The 19,978-nt window shown below is 35.5% G+C and overlaps 1 protein-coding gene across 1 annotated transcript in view; it reads left to right on the top strand.

Annotated features, from left to right (window-relative positions):
- Positions 1-19,978, top strand: part of IL1RAPL1 (interleukin 1 receptor accessory protein like 1) — a 772,957-nt gene that overhangs the window by 401,828 nt on the left and 351,151 nt on the right. The window contains exon 3 of the mRNA XM_064444684.1: positions 17,961-18,240. Coding sequence (XP_064300754.1) covers positions 17,961-18,240 — 280 coding nt within the window. The remainder of the gene's footprint in view (positions 1-17,960; positions 18,241-19,978) is intronic.

Genomic DNA, 19,978 nt, shown 5'->3' with positions numbered 1-19,978 from the left:
GTGAACACCTGTTATATGAATTAATTTTCTTGTCAAGCTGAAAATTTCTGATATGCCTGGAAAACAAAGAACAGAAAACCATTATATTTCTAAGGCCTTTTTGCCAAAGTGAAACCCCGCTCTCACATGAGCGTGCCTGGCGCTTAGTAATTTGCCCTTTTCTGACAGTTTAACTATACTTGGCTGCAGTGGGCTCCTCTCTTTTTTAGACAAACACATATTTTAATACTTTTGACAGCTAGCTGGTCTGTATTTCATCTGTAGTGCTGATCCCCTCCAGCAACATCAGAACAGGCAATATGTAAGACAGCAGTGGAGAGTTGTATACCTGGCATCTCTGTAATGGATTAGATGCAAAATCTGAATGTCCTCTTTCCCACTAATCAGAAGCCACACTCCAATACAGACAGGACAGTCAAAAGCAGTGCGCTGAGAGGGAAGGAGAAAAGCATTCCATCAGAGGCCAACCGGTTTCTTGTTGCAGTCTGTATGCAGGTAGTCGAGTGACTCCAGACTGAGCGTTGAGTCGGGGAACTTCTTTATAGAGGAGGAGCTTTCAAATGAGAGGAAAGCAGGGATTTTTACTGGATAAGGCAAGTCCATAGGCTGGTAATACAATTTTGTGGAGGAGGGTTCATTTTAATATCTGGATTTGTTATGAATAACAATGACCATTTTGTTGCAAAAAAAAAAAGAGAAAAATTTCAAGTCTAGTAAATGTTTTGTTTCAAGCGCTGATATTTGACATTAAATTCTATGTTGTTGTGCAGTATTATGAATAAAAAATATAATTATTTCAAAAGGAAAAGTGAAAATATTTTTGAGTTTAATGTTTAATATAGTCCGTTTCTTTTATTTTCCAACTTCTTTAAAAAAATAATTTTGATTAAGATTGATCCAATTTTACAAGCAGCCTGATTTCAGTGAATTGAACAGATAATTCTGCTGAAGCTCCTGCAGTTATCTCTTCTTCAAAAAGCTGAAGAAACTAGCTACTCGTAGAGATAGGGTGAGATGCTGAATAGCAGAAAGTAGAAAAGAAGCTCTTAGGTTTCTAATTCCACTTTTATGTGGGGGCTATAATGCATAAATGGAATAAAATGTTTTTTGAAAATGTGACCCATCTAAAACATAGCTTTATACATGCATATATAAGTTTGAACTGCGTGATTATTGTTATTAGCAGGCATCTAGAAGATGAAAGAGAAATCCAGAAGGGATCAGTTTAGTACTATGTTTTTTTCCTCTGAGAGATGGTATTTTCCAGGAAAAATATCAGTTCTGCTCTGCAGATATTCTGTTAACACTGGAAAAGAGATCCAATCAATGAAGTGTGAAGCAAAAGGATTTTAATCCTGCTCTCAGTACAAATCTCAATGTGGCCTTAAGTATGGGGTTACTAATAACATTTTTATAATAATAAAAAGTCATATAATCTAGAGTTTATATATAATCATGTAAAGTGTTCCAAATTAATTATGACACCTGGATTTTAATATTGATCATTCAATTCCTACAGTTAAAAATAGCCTTTCCTTCTTTCTTCTGTTACCATTTACAAAATCACTTCTGAGGAAAGAGAAAAGAAGACTCCTGAGGATGAAGGCTCCCATTTATTTGCTCTATTACATGTGTGAAAAGATGCAACATATGCCATACAGTGAGGTTTAATCCTATTAAATTTCACATGTACTACACAGGGAACATGTTTCAGTTTTGTTTTTATTTCCTTGCCTACCTTTCTTGGTTAGTGACATGTTAAAGAACTGATTTGCAATTGCCATTTCAGGAGGCATATAATCTTACATTAGATTTTTTTTTTATTTCGTCTTGCTGTTTGGAGCTCTGGGTGTCATAATATGAATTTTTCTAAATAAAAATAATCCTTTAGAAAAATGTTGGCCTTAATTTCAAAGGTTAGCTGAAAGAAAAAGAGATTAGTATGAAAATCTTCCACATCAGGGTCATTCATATTAATCAGCTCTTTTCTGTAAAGCTATAATCTTTTTATTCGTGCTGGTGGAAGGCTTTGTTTGCTATGGTTGAGCCACAAACAAAATTAAACCTTTTCCTCAGGCATGTTTATTTCCATTAAAGATCAAGCCTTAGAGAAAGGTGGTAGTTACACTGCTGATGACCCTTATGTTGTGGAGATGCACAAAGCCAAATTAGCCAGGTGATATAACCCAAAATAGTATTTATTCTAATCAAAAGTGGTCTAGTACTCTGATGAACATCAGTAAACCACAGGTTGAGGGTGCCAGTGGGAATTAATACTACACAGCTGACTTAAGAATTCGTAAGCTTTAGAATGGTGACCTAAGCTGTGCAGTCACCCCCCCAATAAAACAAGGGCTCTCAACCTTGAGGAGTTACCTTGGGCTCCATCCTGACCCAAGGGGAGAGTCCCTGACTGCAGACCTGCTGCTCCAAGGAGGACCGACTCCATTTGCCCCCTGGCAGGACTCCATTTATACCCTCATTGAATCTGACTTGTGGTTATATATGGTCATGTCCATGTCGTATTAGCTGAGGGTTCTGTCTACTGGCAACTGTGTATGTGACAGCAGCGTCAGGAAGGCAGCAAGGGCATGAAAGTAAGTTCATGAACATAAGGGTGCAAAAAGTATCAGCAGCTGCTTTGTTTCAACAGTTGGAAAGCCACGGTCTTTATCAGGGCAGGTGCACCTACCACAACGTATAAGAGCTAAGTTTACTTACAGCCTGCAGCATAGCAGTGTAGAAAACATTGCTCAGCTGGAGATAATTTTACTTTCAAAGACAAGTTTCCCTTGATATTAAGAAGACTGTATTGAGGAGAGCTTGATAAATATTATTTCTCAGTCTGTTTACAAACCCCAGTGTAAAATGAGACTCCAGTGTCAAATTGGAGACACATATGACTTCTCCTACTGTTTAGCTAATGTGCCAAAAAATACTATGTGAACAGCCACCCTGAGCTACTGGAGCGGCACTAATTTATTACCATAAAATGGAACAATGAATGGCATTAGTCACAAAATCCTGGGGGAGGTGTGTGAAAAAATGAATGAGGAGTTGATGTAACTTCTCTGCTTTCAGAGACTGAGCTGATCTTCGAAAGGGAACTAGAAATTATGCATTACTTGGAGATGCCTGTGCTGACAGTTGTGAGCTTTGCAGCTCTCAGACTGGAAGCTGTGCAGTCTCATTAGCACAGAGTGGCTCCCAACCTGAAGTACAAAACTTAACAGCTTGTGCACTCTACTGTGCTAATATTGGGCTGTTTCATGTCCAGTCAACTCAGGCCAGGCTGAAGTGAGCCAATTTCACCCTGGCTTATAAATCTATGTACTGTTGTGTTGTTTGTTTTTTTTTCAGTCGGGATAGGTATGAATATTTACACAGGGAAAAGAAAAGAAAAGAAAAGAAAAGAAAAGAAAAGAAAAGAAAAGAAAAGAAAAGAAAAGAAAAGAAAAGAAAAGAAAAGAAAAGAAAAGAAAAGAAAAGAAAAGAAAAGAAAAGAAAAGAAAAGAAAAGAAAAGAAAAGAAAAGAAAAGAAAAGAAAAGAAAAGAAAAGAAAAGAAAAGAAAAGAAAAGAAAAGAAAAGAAAAGAAAAGAAAAGAAAAGAAAAAAGAAAAGAAAAGAAAGCATGTATATATATATATGTATGTTTACATATGTTTGTTTTTTTTTCCCTGGCTTCTTTGAGAGTCCTGGTAGACTGTTCTTCTCCTGCTGTATCCCCATTTCAGGCAGTTACCCTGGTGTTTAAACACCTGTTGAAGCAACTGCAATGTCCCAAGTATTTTAATTTGAAGGCATAGAAACTGCAGGAAGTCCAAGCAAAGTGAATACCTTGAATATCCAAAAGATTCTTGTACTCATGTGAAATTTCCTCCCCATATTTGAATTGCTAGAAATTCAGAAGTGACTGTTGCAATTTTAGGCTCTTCCGTATCTTCTTACATCTTTCTACCAGAAATTGCAGTCCTCTCCAGAAGGAAAATAAGGGAGAGACCTTAAGCTTAACACATCATAAAGCAGTCAAATATGTTGATGCATAAACTTAGTGTTAGAACATTTTCTAAATTGATGTGTTTTATTTGCCACAGAAAAGGAAATTTGTGGAGATATTATGAACTCTGAGGAACTTTATTTGGGTTTTTTGAATTTATATAAAAAATACTTGGATGCTGAGGAGAAAAAACCAAAACAAAACAATGAGGAGCAGTTCAAGCACTGGAGTTCATAAACAAACATGCAAACTTTATTAACTATGTTGCTTTTTCATATGTCTTCTCTGCCTTGCAGGATTATCCAGTCTTGGTTCTCTCTGATACTTTTAATATACTCTTTTTTGTACTTTATTCCCCTTAGTTTTATTCCTTTTAGTTGGGGAGATAAAAAGAGGGAAGCGGTTTCCTTTTTTCTGACAGAAAAAGTCCCTAGTCCTTTTTTCCTCTCAGTCTAGACATATAAACACAAATTCATCTTTGGCTGTATGGATGATGGGATCTATGTCTATTTGTCTACTTCAGTCACGTCTCCTCTTTTCTGGCATAACTATCAGCCTACATTCCACATGTTGCCTTCCTATGGTATTAGCAGCAGGCTATGACACCAGTGACCCTCAAATTGCACAACTTCAGTTTGCACTCAGATTTCACTCTCATCAGTATTCCTTACACTGTGCAGCAAAATTCATCATTAATAATTAAATTGTGTATTTAAGTGTACATATATGTGCAGAGGAGGACAGTGAGAATAGCTAGAAGGTCAATTAGTTACTAAATTGAACAATCCCTGAAGAAATTTTAAATAATCACAGATCAAAATCTATTTCAGCTCTGTGACCTTATCTTGGAAAATATACTGGTGTTTCTTCACCTCAGTTCATTTTAGGTAGCAAAAAGGCTGCACAGAGATCAAACAGAATGAAGCATCATTCAATAAAAGTTACTCTCAGTGGAATATTTGGGTTATAAGGTGCTATTACAACCTTTTCTAATTTCATTGAATTAATTTATAAAAATGTTCATTCCTTCAGTGACTGGAAAGGCACAGTATGAGTTTGTAGGCCAGTTTCTTTAGTTTTAAACATAGACATTTCTATGTAATTTTCTATACTAGTGGAGTTTTAAACATATCAGAAAAGGTGTTTACTTTTTAAAAATAGCTCAGTTTTTCGTGTAACTCAAGTACGACCATATGTTATACAATTAACTAAAGGTGTAGAAAGAAATTTCTTATGATGTTTATCCAGTGCAGTCACACCTAGTGCCTACTCTGGACTAAAGAAACATCTTCATCCTTAGACATGCATGTGAGTATTAGGCTTAACTGAAAGCATAGTTTATTATACTTACTTTTGTTTACTTTAGGGTGTTTTGCATTTCACAGGAAAAAAAATTTCTTCCTTTAAAGATAAAAAAGACAGGATGGGGATGTGGGTGGAATATTGCTACCATTTATATGATGCTATAATTCCTAGTCCTGTTGGTCTTGTGTGCCAGGCTTCTTTGGACAATATGTCCCATAAGGATCCATCTAATGACTAAGGAAGAGCAGACTAATGTCTCCTAGAAAATAGTTACAGGTCAGCTAAGGAATGTCTCTAGTCTGTGGAAAAGAATGAACCATGAGATTCAATTTTATTCTAAGCAAAGGGATAGTGATCTGAAGATCAGAGTTGTAATTTTTACTCTTGAAAGCATTTTTAAGGAAAAATTAAGATTTAGGACAGATAAAAACAGTTAAAACAGGGATTTTGTTGTTGCTGTCTGTTGATGAAGGTAACTATGCTGAACATAATAAACAAAGACGACAGCAATAACAAAAAGATCCCCCAGCCTTAATCAGAGATTTTTGTCTTGATGTCAACTTTATCTATGAATTTAATCTCAGTTTTGGCACATGAATTACTATCTACAGAACTTTACTCTCTCTCTAGAGATATTGGTGCTTCTTGCCCTATGTTGTTTCTGTCTATGGTTAGTTACCACTTCTTTCCTAGCAAATTCTGTCCCTTCTCCTAGCCAAATCGTTACACCAAAAAAGAAAAACCTTCCCTTTAGTATCTTGATGTTTATCAACAAATATAGGAAGTTCATGAGTACCACATAAATATCACACAAATGTTGATTATGTGGGTTAAACACCCAGGAAAAAGTCTGAAATTGGAGAACACAGGTGGACTGAACCTGCCTTAAGAAATTTCAATAAGCATTCAGTATGCACTTTGTCTGTCTGTCTGGCATGTGAACTTATAACTATAGAGACAGTACAAGATTACTTTTTTTTAATATATAGATTTATTTTCTGTTCAGTGGAATTTATAAGGTTTAAGTTTTCAATAAGTGTCTGCTACATTACATAGCTTTAGAGTGAAGAGCAGTTGAAACATACCTTTTGAAATTGTTTTGACACAATCTGTGGAATTTCATTTTGATGTTGTGCTGGTTTTGGCTGGGATAGAGTTAGTTCTCTTCACATGAGCTAGTATGGGGCTATTGAAACAACTATTGAAGTAAATCAGCATTAAATTGCCGTTTGTTTTTTTTTTTTCTTTTTTACCTTGGAAGTTGTGATTTGGATGTCCGAAGTCCAAATCCTTTCTCCTGTGCAACTTTCATGCTGTATTATACATCTAGTGGTATAATTCAGTTTTCATCATTCATCAAGAGGTTTTATGGCTGCAAGGATTTTATATGAGATGGCCAATAAGAATTGTGACAGCTATGGCAAATATGAGCCATCTCACCTGAGCATGAGTCCCAATGGCACCGTAGGGAAAAAAACAGTTCCATGATCAAATAAATATTCTGTGTATGTTCATTAAACCTGAATGAAAAAAATTATTTTATAATGTATCAAAAATTTGTCTTTCAGTTGAAGATGACAATTTTTTTCTAACTGAAAGTGTTCTCAGTATTTCATTCCAAAAATAGTTCCATTGTATTCGTTGAGTCAGGATGCAAAAATGTAATTGAATATAAGAATGTATTTTGTTTGCTTTATCTAGCAAGTCTTAATTTTGTTTTGGATGTATTCTAGGATATAGTATTAGGAGAAAATATTTTTATTTCACCTTTGAAACTCAATGCATCTAGACACATCAGTGTGTTTACCTAATCCACAAAGGTACCTGAGGTAGCTTTTTATCTGAGTCTTGTGGGATTTGGATTCTTAACTCAATTAAATCCATTCTATTTCTTCAGATTTGTTTCATCCAAAATATTCATGTTAAGCTTTAAAGTAAGCTTTGGTGAAAGGAGCAAAGTTTTCTTCTCAAACTCAAATAGTAATGATTTTCATTTCCTTTTCCTAATGAGATTAAAGCACTGAACTACTGTATTACTCTGGTGACCTCTTTCTCTTTGGTAAGCTGTCTCAAGTGTTGCAAACATGTGGCATATGGGAGCAGAGGAAATGTCAAACTGGGGAGCAAAGATTTACAAAATTTAATATCTTTCATAAGCTTAGCTTCTAGACTTAATATGGACAAAAAAAAAAAAGGACTGAAAATGCCAGATGCTATAATAATATGAGTTCTTCTAAAACAGAAAAAACAGTGTACAAACAGATTTATAACGACTTTTTGTAATCCATGGAGTGCAGATTTACTGTAGTTAATATTTTCTCTTTAAAGTTCAGTTAACATTGTTGTTCCTTGCTAAGTCTTTCATGAGGTTCCTATTGGCTTTAAACTACCATGCTTTGTACTTGGTAACATCTGCAGGAAAAGAGCATATATCATAAAAATGTCTTCAATTAAAATTAATTTCTATTTCATAAGAAAATATGTTCTTTCTTTAGTGGTTTGATGATAAATTGTCCCAGTGTTGCACATATATAGAAACTTTTCTTGTAGTTTCGTGGAACATGCATACGTTTCCCTCCCTGCCCCCCCACCCCACCCCATTATATTCCACTTTTGGTAGTCATTAAGTAACAGTATTTTTAATATAAAAGGGGACTTATTTTAATTATCAAATCCCAAAACAACAATGGCTAAGTTTCTTACTTTGGCTAGTATGTGTTTTCTAATTGTTATGGTACTGGGTGCTGTATTGTGTGCTGGCAGTAAGCTTCAGGGTAATGTCAAAAATTTATTTTTCCATTGAGCCATTCACACTTAAAATTATAAAGAGCTCTTGGGATTAAAAAGAAATCCAAAAGAGAAGGAAAATGTGTCCCTTTCTGAACCTTGGTTACTTCTATACATATACACAAAAATATATATGTATACTGAAAATTTAGCAATACCTGTTATCAGCGTATACTTTTTGCAATTTTTTAAGATATGTAATTGCACAAGATAGAATAGACTTACCTCTGTTAAAAAGGACAACTGTTTTAAACTGTGTCACCTACTGAAGGGACAGCTACAAGGAGGGTGCAGTTTGTGGTGTTTTTTTCCCATTGTTAAGCATTATTTATCCCTCTCCAGTGGTAGGGCGATACAGATCCTGGTCTGACCTATTCTGTGGGAAAATCCTCTTGTCCCCCAACGCAACGGTGCTCATTGCCAGGCCACACATTGCAGCCATGACAGCCACAACCAGGCCATAAAGAACCTGCCCTTCCAGACCTCCCTGCCCCCATACCTCCCTCCCTCCTGCCAGGCTCAGCCTTTGGGTCCACCTCTGCTCTACTTACCTGCCCAAGAACATCTGTGGGGAGAAGACGTTGTTCTCTCCTCAAGTGTTTAAAATGTTTTTGGAGTGTCTCAATACCACTGATGATTACCGGAGCCTTACTTAATGGATTCCTGATGGCACCATACATTTGTATAAACTTATTGGTATAAATATTGACATCATATCCCTGTCCAAGAACACTGTAATTACTAGGTCAGCTCTTTTGCATGTAAGTCCACACCCAGTTGATCAAATTGAAGCAGTGATGTGCACTGAAGATTATTTAAAAATTCTTGTCAACTTTGGGAGAAATAAATAACTTTGTCGTAAGGAATAAAGAAAAAAACCTTCCTAGAACTGCTTTAGGCTCTTAAATGTTATACTGTATTTTAACTTCTATTTAAATGCAGTTATAGACACAAATGTCTATGAGACACATGTGTCTACAGTTTGATTCTAGTAAGACTGCCTGAGGCAATAAATAGTAATCAAAATCACTAGGAGTCGTGTGCAGTTAACGTATACTTTGACAAATAATATTGATATTGTCAATCCAAGATCACAGTTTCAATATATTAAGTCTCTCCCAGTATTTTAAGAGTTAAAGCAAAGCAGAACAGAATAATAAACAGAAATATGTAATTATTTTTTTAATATGTACTATTGCTGGCAACCTCATGGCCTATGTATACTTAATTTTATGGTTAGAACTTTTAATCTTTGAAACTTTAAAGTAAAAAATAATCCTTTGATTCAAAGTCTGTTTGAAACAAATAGTCTTTCTTTGGGTCTCAGCTCTTCTGTAGTACTCACTGCAATTCTTTTTATTTCTGCACAGTCCAAGCCACATAGACATGATAATGCAGCTGAAGAAATTTCCACCAGTTAAGTCGCAGCAACAAGGTGTTTGCACTCTCCTGTGCACATGTTGCAATTTGATTAATTTTAATCCTTTTGTATTACGAACTAATCTCACTGGATTTTAGCATATTTAGTCCAAGTGGAGAGTCTTCACATATTTAGTTATCACAGTTCAGCTGATATTCAGTAACATGTTTGTGATATTCAGCAGTTTTGTTCTTCATAGAAAAAAAGTTTAAGAGTATAAAGTGCAGCTGCTACTCAAGTGCTACTGCAATTCCAACATGAAGAATTCCTTGCTCTTCCTCATAATCTCCAAAATTAAGCTACTGGAGAACATAATGATTTTTTCAAAAGCAGTTTCAGTAATAAAAGTTCATGGAAAAGATTAAATAATTTGCCATCTGCTATCTAACAGGATACACCAGTATGGCCCAGAGATTCTGTTTTCTTGGAAATCTTATTTCTAAGAGACATCCTTATGTGTACTTGTTCAGTTTATAGAAATTAATGTAACCACTTCCCATGGTGGTTTCTCTTCAGGGTAGGTTACTATTTTGTTTTAGTAATTTGCAGTTCCAGAGGGAAATCTAAGACCAATACATACCAGACTTCATTTCCTCACATAGTAAGGTTGAGATTCCATACCTAAACCATATAGTGAATAATAGAAATTGGATGACAGTGGCACTGAGTAGAAGTTATCTTTCAAAATAAATAATACTGTGTTTGGGGAGCAGGAAGAAAAGAGACTTGTATTCTTAAGGTCCAGAAAGAACTGCAGATACTCTAGTATAGCTGCATAAGAGGATGTAGAACTGTCCTTAAGTAAAGATGTGTAGTAAATATAACAAACATGAGACAAGTAATTTCAAATTGGCACTGATCATTAATACAGTTTAATATCAGGCTTTGGAAATTTATCTAGTAAACAAACTCTTGTGCTTTGTGGCTGTTGATTACATTATGCTGCCACCTCTATGCTGTATCTGTAAGCATACAGGCGGTTGCCGAGTTGAAAATGAATAATTGAAAGAAGGTAGCACACAGAAGCACACAGAAGATTAGGGACCTGTGTACTGGGTCTGGCTGGGATGGAGTTATTTTTATTCATAGAAGCCTGTATGTTCCCGTGTTTTGGAGCTGTGACTAGAACAGTGTTGATAACACACCGGTGTTCTGACTATTGCTGATCAGTGCTTGCACCACATCAAGGCTTCTCTTCTTCCTATTCTACTCTTCAAGGCAACTATGCTTGAGGGTGGGGGCTAGAGGCTGGGAGAGGACACTGTCAGAACAGCTGACCCGAATTGGCCAAAGGGATTTTTCACACCAAATAGCATCATGCTTAGAAATAAAAATTAGGAGGTTTTGTCTTTCAAGGTAGCCATTGCTCAGAGACTAGGTGGGTATTGTTCTGCTGTTTCATGTTAGTGCAGTATTCTAAAGCCAAGAAATACAGCATTAGTTTTAATGAAGGATAATAATTTTAAACAATTTATGACAAACCATAGCTTTCTTTTCTTATTACTCCTCTTCCTCCTGTGGCTGAGTGCATTTGCCAAGATTCTTCAACTACCAAATCTGCCACTTTTAAAACTTCTCTGAGCTGGGGCTAGGAAAATTGCAATTTTTAGGAACTAATTTTTTTTAATGTATGATGGTATCCAAAACAATTTTTCTGTCTCCCTCAAATGTCCTTCAACATCTTTTTCCCTTACTGGCATCCCCTCATACCAGCAACTACCCACTTCTAGACTGAGAATGAAAAAGTTTGTATAGTACAACATATTTTTTACAAGAGTTTCCAAGAGCCTGAAAAATGGTATTTCAAAATGAAAATGCTATCTCAAACAGAAGTGCAGCATTGTAATGTGCAAAGCTGTAATAGCAATCTTAGTGAAAAAGGAAATTTAAACATGTATAAAATATACTTGATGTGGTCATTTGAAGACATTAGTACTAATGATAAACCCATATTCTTTTCATGTTTCCAATTTTATACTCATACTTTTTTGAAAGTACAAAATCTAAGTGGTCTAAGAATAGAACTGACCATGGTTTCTTTCTCATCTCCATAGTGTGTTACATTTCTAAGCCCTGCTCTTCATTCCTGTCAGAGTTCATTTTTTAAGCAAATAAAAGGATATGCAAACCAAAAATAGACAATCTTCACATTTCCTCATAATGAGAACACACACTAGAATAGCGTGTGTTATGTTCCATAGACTTAATTGGCTCAGGCACCGTAATGAGTATGTTATAAAGGATAAAATCTTGGTTTTTTTTTTTTCCTTTGTCTAATGCTAGCTAGTCCAAGCAAAAAGCAAGAAGAAACAACCAGGGTAAAAACTGATAATTCAGAAGAGACTGTGATTTTGATAGTAAAATATTGTTGTGAAAACTGTTTTAAAGAAAATAATCTTGAGTCATGCATCACTTGATAAATGTTGGAAAAGTTGTCTTATGAACAACCAGTGAAGGGAAGCCTGTTTTCTTGACAGATTATGCCCCATACTTTGTCGCCCTACGCAAAAGTCTTAGCTGCACTGCTAACATATCCTTTGTTCGCTTTCTCTACCCAGCATATTTACACTCCCTACATACTACATCTTATTTCTGTATCCACTAATGCCCTCCTTGACAAGTTCCCAGCTTTAGGAACAAAAACTGGTGCTTTCTCGCTTACGTACCCACTTTACACAATTTATAAGATCAGTTCTTTGTCAGATTTGGTTGCAAATGCCTATGCATTTGAAAACCCCAAAGTGTCTGACAAATAAACAGAAGGCACAGTGACATTGCGTAAACTTCTCTGTAGGTAATTACATTAAGAACAGAAAGAAAACCACAGATAAACAGGAAAAAATCTGGTTTTTTTATTTTATTAAATATTATTAAGTGCAATAAATTTAGGAGAATTTACTGTTATTATTATAAATGTTTTGGAACTGTTTTCATCTGTCAGATCTAAATTGTTTAGATGCCTGGAATTCAGATTTCCACCAATGTATTGGAAACTTAAAGAGCTCTACTAACTGTGAAACCTATAAATTAAATTGGAGCTTTTGCATAATGCCAGGCTGTAGCAGTGGACCCAGGAGCTATTAGCTTTAATTTTTTGTCATTTTCAGCACTGAATTGTGCCTTGAAAGCAATACATATGATCCTGAATAATGAAGGGGAAGACCTTCTCAGTAAAGTTAAATATTCTGAGTGCTGGATCCTATCAGCAGGTACAGCCTGCAAGAAGCTTGTTTATCCAGCAGAACTGTCTCATTATTAGGACAGTGATGTAGTGTGGTTTGTTTCATACCCTGGAATCACTCAAGGAAATAAATGAATGAATGATATTCCTCCTGGACACCGTATTGTGCTATTATGTGTAGCAATAACTGGCAGCATATTAAAATAGAGATCAGAGACTACAACCATTCATTTGAAGGCAGTTCTGAAATATCAAAGCTGTTGAATTATTCAAGTATTTTCCAATTTATAAAATAAAATAAAAGATGATTGACTGCTTGATGATGTGACAATAGAATTAAAAACATTGAAAAGTCTAGAGTATATTTTTTTTTCCCCACAGTTGTTGTGAACCAGCATAAATATAGAAGATGATTGTGTGTTGGTAGCAGCCATAACTAAGAAAACACTAGGTGTTTTCTATGGTCAGTTCCTTACAATAATGACTTATACTCAAAGAAAAGAAAGAAAATCCAGTCAAAAGAGAAATAGACCACAGTTAGAATACAAAACTGAATAGAAATCTCTAATCTATTTAACATTAACAAGTCTGAATGAACATTAAGCCTTTGCTCTCCTCTGTTCTTATTTATGAAGGCCGTAACACAAGTGTTTAATATGCAAAGATGTAATATTTTTAAGGTGCCAATGTCAATAGAAAAATCTAGACTTCTATGAATGTAAAAGGCATTATGAATATAGTTAGTCCTTAAGTCTTTGAAAATGTAACTTTATGTGCTTCAAGGAATTTGGAAATCGGGATTTTAATTAGGTTTCTGACCTGTCCAAGTTTCCTGAGACTGAAAAATGCGTGTGTGCTCTATATACCACATGCAGAGTGAACATAGGAAATGTCAGTTACAGTGCATGCATGCTGTCATCTCTCTGAATGTTCACAGTAATCTCATTTTTAAGGATATGACAGTCTACTTTTCTTTCCATTATTTGGTTTTAAGCGCCCATTTATATTCCTCAGTTACAGTGGAATAGGAGCATTCTAAGCACAGAAAGACAGTTATCTCCTGAAATATCACTGTTATCACAAAATATCACAGAAGGGTGTCTGTGTCTTGTGATGAGAATGATGAACTTCTGTTATATCTGTCAAAATTGCATTATCACCTTTTCCTGGATGAAGGCACATTGGCTGAGCAGTAGTATGAGGTATTTCCTGGAAGATTTTTAAGGTATTAAACTTTCCAGCTGTAATAAGGTTAACACAGTTGTAAGTAACTTGAATGTCAGCGTTGGCAGAGTTTAACTGCTATAATATTTCTGTAAGCAGGAAGAGAAACACTATCATGTTCACTTCATTGAAAGACTAGGTTGAGAAGAGGACACGTTTCCTTAAGATTATCACTGAATGTAACTGTAATAAATCACAGAATTACAGAATGGTTGAGTTTGGAGGGGATCTCTGGAGATCATCTGGTCTAACCACCCTGCTCAAGCAGGGCCACCTAGAAACGGTTGTCTAGCACCATGTTTAGCTGGCTTTTGAATATGTTCAAGGATATAATATATTCATATAAATTATATATATTATATACATTATATTTTATATTGTACATTATATTATTCTTACATTATATTATCTCTATTATCAACATTCCATATAGCTATCTATAATATACAGAGATAATATAATAAAAATATAGAGATATACTCCACAACCTGCCTAGGAAACCTGTTCCAATCCTGAGTCACGCTTAGAATAAAAAAGTGCTTCCCAATGTTCAGAAATAGCCTCCTGTGTTTCAATTGTGCCCATGGCCACTTGTCCTGTCTCTGGGCACCAGTGAAAAGAGCCTGGCTCTGTCCTCTTTGCACCCTCCCTTCAGTTATTTATGTTCATTAATAAGATCCCTTCTCTTCACTAGGCTAAACAGTCTCAGGTCCCAGCCTGTGCTCATAGGAGAGAAGCTCCAGTCCCTTAATCATCTTTGTGGCCCTTTGTTGGACTCTCTCCAGTCTGTCCATGTCTCTCTCGTATTTAGGAGCCCAGAACTGGACACAGTACTCCAGGTGTGGCCTCACTGGTCCTGAGAGGAAGGATCACCTCCCTTGACCTGCTGGCAGTACTTTGACTAATGCAATACTGTGACTAATGTAGCTCAGCATACGTTTCTTTTTGCCGCAAGGGCACATCTCTGGTTCATATTCAACTTGGTGTTCCTCAGGACCGTCAGGTCCTTTTCTGCCAAGGTGCTTTCCAGCTGGGTATCCCCCAGCACATCTTGGTGGTTGTGGTTGTTCCTCCCCAGGTGCAGGACTTTGCACTTCTCCTTGTTGAACTTAATGAGGTTCCTGTCAGCCCATTTCTTTACCCTGTTTAGGACCCTCTGGATGGCAGTGTGACTTGCGGGTGTATCAGCCACTCCTTTCAGTTTTGTGTCATCAGCAAACTTGCTGAAGGTACAGTCTGCCCCATCATCCAGATCATTACTGAAGATGTTAAACAGGACTGGACCCAGTATTGACCCCTGGGGTATACCACTAGATAAAACATAATACATATCCGTAATATTACGAGCATGCCAGTATTTATATCTGCTTGAGTTGATACTCTCTTAAGCTATTTGGGGGGACATACTGATGTGGTTACTGTCAACAAATGACCAAATAGTTCAGCAGATAGTTACCTTAAAATGTGATATCGGTTGTACATTGCAAAATGAAGCCTTAATGAGAAATTTTAGACAATTTAGGAATTTAGGAGGTTTTAATTTGTATTTTTTTTCCACAGAAATGGCATCCAATTTATATATTTGAAATAATTACTTCACAGAGCATTAATGTAAATACAAAGCCAACATATTCGATCTATTGTTGACATTCTTCTGAAAACTCAGGAACTGAACTTTGATAATGATAATTTTCAGAAGCTTGGTAATGCTGTCTCTGTTTTTGCATGTGGGTATAGAATACCTACTAGCATGTTTGCCTAACCCTACTAAACTCGACTACACTTAGCACTTTTTTATGAGGAATAACATGCTGAAATAAAGTCAAGGATATTTGCTCTGCATAGATAATCCTTCAGTCAGTACAAAGGCTTGGAACAGAATTGGTGTTATTCTGCAATATGTTCTCATGGATTCATCAAGCTCAAGGAACCGGGAACACTTAGAACTGAATATCCTGAGAGAGAAAACATGACTAGCAGACTAATATTATAAACCAAAGTGTACTAACTTAATTAGGCATTGAAAGGCAAGATTACAGTTTGATAATAAAGTATGATGAAGAAGCTATTACCTGGAAACTTACGTAATGGAATTAACACTGCTTAGAAGTGCCTGTTAATTCATTTTTGGCACGGGGATTTAGAAGCAGAGAGAAATAGAATCAGATCAGAGAGAGAATGCTCTTTCAGAAAGGTAAAAAATGAAATGATCAAAGATTTAAATGAATTCTGAAATAAATGGAAGTCAGTTTCTTGAGTCCTATGGGGAAGCTAATAGCGTAGCCTTGTCTCCATTCACTTCAATTTCTGTAAAAGTACATCTATATCTTATGAGGGCCTTGTAAAGGTTACTAATTTTTAGGGAATGTTGGGTAGGAAAATTGGAACAGGGTCATATTATTGTCCCTTCCTGGTTTTACAAGTAAATGCAGGAGGAGACAATCCAAAGATATATTAAATATTTCCCTATGTGAATTCTGTTCACAATGCAAATTGATTCTAAAGGTTTTTTTTCTTTTTTTCCTCCATCTTTCAATGTTGTATCAATTTAGCTTATTACTTACATAGTGGTGTGTGGAGATATTTGTGTCTTTCTTATTTTGCTATGCATAATAAGTACTGTGGTATTATCCAAATGTAAATCTCAAAAATCGCTGACTGGCATGCTATTCTCCCAAATAAGGGATGAAAACATTGCCTATGTTTAAAGTGCTAGTACTGCTTTATCTTGCATAGAAGCTTGAATTCTCTGCTAAAGTCAGTATTCAACCAACTCTAGGGTGAGAGGCATTTGATGTGACTTCAGCTTTTTGAAAATTGATTTTCTAAGCTAGCTAGCTGTCCAAGCTCTTTTAAAGTTAATAAAAAGAAGTGACAAATTCAAAGACCAAATATTTATATGAGTCACAGATATGAATTTTAAGATGAAATAAATTGTCCTTTGGATGTACTGACTGCGTTCTACTGACTGGATCGGGGGCCTGATTAACTATCTCAGGCTGGACACCAAGCTTTTAAGTGAATGAACCTCATGGTAAATTTCCATGGTTGAAATTCCTTAAGAAAAAATCCATAGCCTTTTGTTAAGGAAGTCGTTGTAGAAGGTATCTGTTCTCATTTGTCATTTTTGTATTCTTAGCTCAAAATAACGGGGAAGAGGGAAGGAATTTGAGTGGTTTTTTGGTTTTGGCATTTGGATTTGTTGGTGGGGTTGAGAAAGTCAAACAAATCCAGTATTTCTTTCTGGTAAACAATAATAACTGTTAGGATATAATACTGTGCAATAAATAATGTGGGATAGTATTGATTATTGATAGTGATTGACATTATTCAACTGGTGGCGAATATGAAAATTATTCTAGAATTTTTGCTAATCAGAACAGGAAAAAACAAAAATATTATTAATTCAAATTAATTTGTAATTCACTTCTAGAAAACCAGGAAATCCAAGTAAAGTCTGCTTAACTTGCTCTTGAATAAGCCATTAAAAATACTGACAGGTATTTTCCTGGCAGTATTTTTTTGCACATTCTCTCTTTTTGCTCTTATTGTTAAGATAGTTGCTTCTCCTCCTTCAAATATAACCTAGACTTTCACACTTTTCGGTTCAGGCCACAGCTCCTTGTCCTAACATCTTCTGAGGCTGAGTAACACCTTTCAGTTACATGGTTATCCTGAAGGTATTTGATTGATGCAATTTACAGATTATGACACCCTGTGTACCACATGGCCTCTGTGTTGCACTAATTTTACTCCAGTATTTTATAACCAGTCATGCTGGAGTTCCACAAAAGAAAAGAGAGCAATTGTTCAGTTATCTCAGAAATTATCTACATTTAACACAAAATCTCATAACTCTGTTCTGTGTGGACAAGTACATGACATTAATGGTGTGAAAATGCAGTTAATTTTTCAGGGATCAAAAGAATAGTGCTAGTCACTCAATGGACCTTTTCTCAAATGCAATGTTTCCCCACGATAAAGGTTGCTGTGTGAACAGTGCTGACACCTTTGATAATCTCTTGTTGTTTTCTCTTCTCTTTTAGCTGATGGATGCACTGACTGGTCTGTGGATTACAAGAAATATCAAGTTCTAGTGGGAGAACCTGTTCGTATAAAATGTGCACTCTTTTATGGATATATTAGAGCTAATTACTCCCTAGCCCAAAGTGCTGGACTTAGTTTGATGTGGTACAAAAGCTCCGGACCTGGAGATTTTGAGGAACCTATAGCTTTTGATGGAACTAGAATGAGCAAAGAAGAAGACTCCATTTGGTTCCGACCGACAGTGGTACAAGACAGTGGGCTCTATGCATGTGTTATAAGGTATTATATTTTAATATACTGCATTTTAATGAACCAGATATGAAGCAAGTCTCTTAATAGTGAGACTTTTGTGCCAAAGAAAAATGTTTTCTGAGCATGTTCCTTTTTCATCTCTTTCCGCTATTCCCTTCCCTGAAGCATTTCATGCTTAAGTAGAAATTACCACTGAATGTCTTGAACATTTTAAATTGTTGGGTGTTTTGGGTTTTTTTTTGCTTGTTTTTGTTTTTTTTTTTAATAAATTTAGGTCATTTACAGCAAAATTTATAATTTTTAAGATAGGTGGGACTGGATGCATAAGTCATGTGTTCCTGCTTCTGATTCTGGTTTAACTCTTACAGTCACTATCCTAGAGTAAAAAGTTGGGATTTTTCTCATTCAGATTTAATTTTTTATGGATTTTATTAAATGGTTTAATTTAATTCACTTATTTCTGTAAAAAATTTGATGTAGTTGCATCAAGGAAAATGGAAGGTGAAATTTCAGCATTTTTACAGATATACATCCTCTAGAATCACATCTGGCTTAACCTGATAATAGAGGCTGGGTGCCAGATATCTTCCAAAGGTATTTAACCTTCTGATGCATCAAACTTTATCACCATAAATTGGACTAGAATCTACTTCCTCCTTTCTGAAACAGGTGTTCAGCTTCATTCTGCATCTTTAAAATGGTTTGCACTGAGATATCGTTTCCAGCCCTTTGCGGTCAAAAAGATCATCCAGGCACTTTCATATTCTCACAGCCTTATACTAGATTTTCATTTGATGTGAAATTATGCAAATTTGAATCTGTACACAGAAAGTACAGAGAAGTGTTGCTACTAATTGTTCAAAGGTTTGAGACAATTGGTTATTGCAGCTAATTGAACAGATGAAGCAGTGTTCCTCTCTGTATGCATTTCTATAAAAATGGTCTTGCTACTCATACACAACAGAAAAAAAATCAAAAAGAAAGGGTAAAGCAACTGAGTGGCTAGAAAAGGAAAGCACGATGAAGCTATTCCAATGTTGCAAGGAAAATAAGGAAATTGTTTTACCAGCACCTGGAGATATTTAGTGTCTACTACTTTTTTTTGGAGGCAGGGGTCAGACATGGAATGTTCTCTGTTTTGTGTGGTGAAGGATATTTTTACCTGATTATGTGTTTTCAAAAACATCTGTTCTTTGAGCTCTTTACATAACCTGTAAGATGTTTTATATCACATCATTTGTTCAATAGCATTTTGAACATGGTTCTTCTTCTGATTATGGTTTTCATTAAAAGAAAAACAAAAAACTACATGCTAAGCTACTTAAAGAAAATATTTAGTTATGTTTAGCTTAATATTTTTTCAGACAAGTGTGCAACAGTAGCCATGAAAATGGCAAGTTTTGTCAATTATTTCATAGTGCTAATTAAAATACCATAATTAATCCCCTCTGTTTAGAAAAAGAATACCTTAAATATTTGACATTGCACTTTCCAGCAAGTATAGATAAATGTTGAATTTAGATAATCAGACGTACTTTCAAATGTGTTTATCGTGTCAACCTGTATTCTTGCTTTTTCTAAATGGATTTCTTTCTAATCTGGAGGTAGGTGAGGGCATATTCTAATTGCTTTAAACTACATTCTGCTTTCTTAGCACACAATTTCAAGTTGTCAGCGCTTATACATGCAGATTGATTATAGATTTTAAAAAATACAGTGCTAATTAGCTTGTGATTCTGCATACTCTTATGAACCTTTCACCTTG

The sequence above is a fragment of the Phalacrocorax carbo genome, chromosome 1, assembly GCF_963921805.1.
Source record: "Phalacrocorax carbo chromosome 1, bPhaCar2.1, whole genome shotgun sequence".
Taxonomy (NCBI): Eukaryota; Metazoa; Chordata; class Aves; order Suliformes; family Phalacrocoracidae; genus Phalacrocorax; species Phalacrocorax carbo.
Note: the sequence above shows the minus strand (reverse complement) of the source record. Positions and strands in the feature narration are given on the sequence as shown.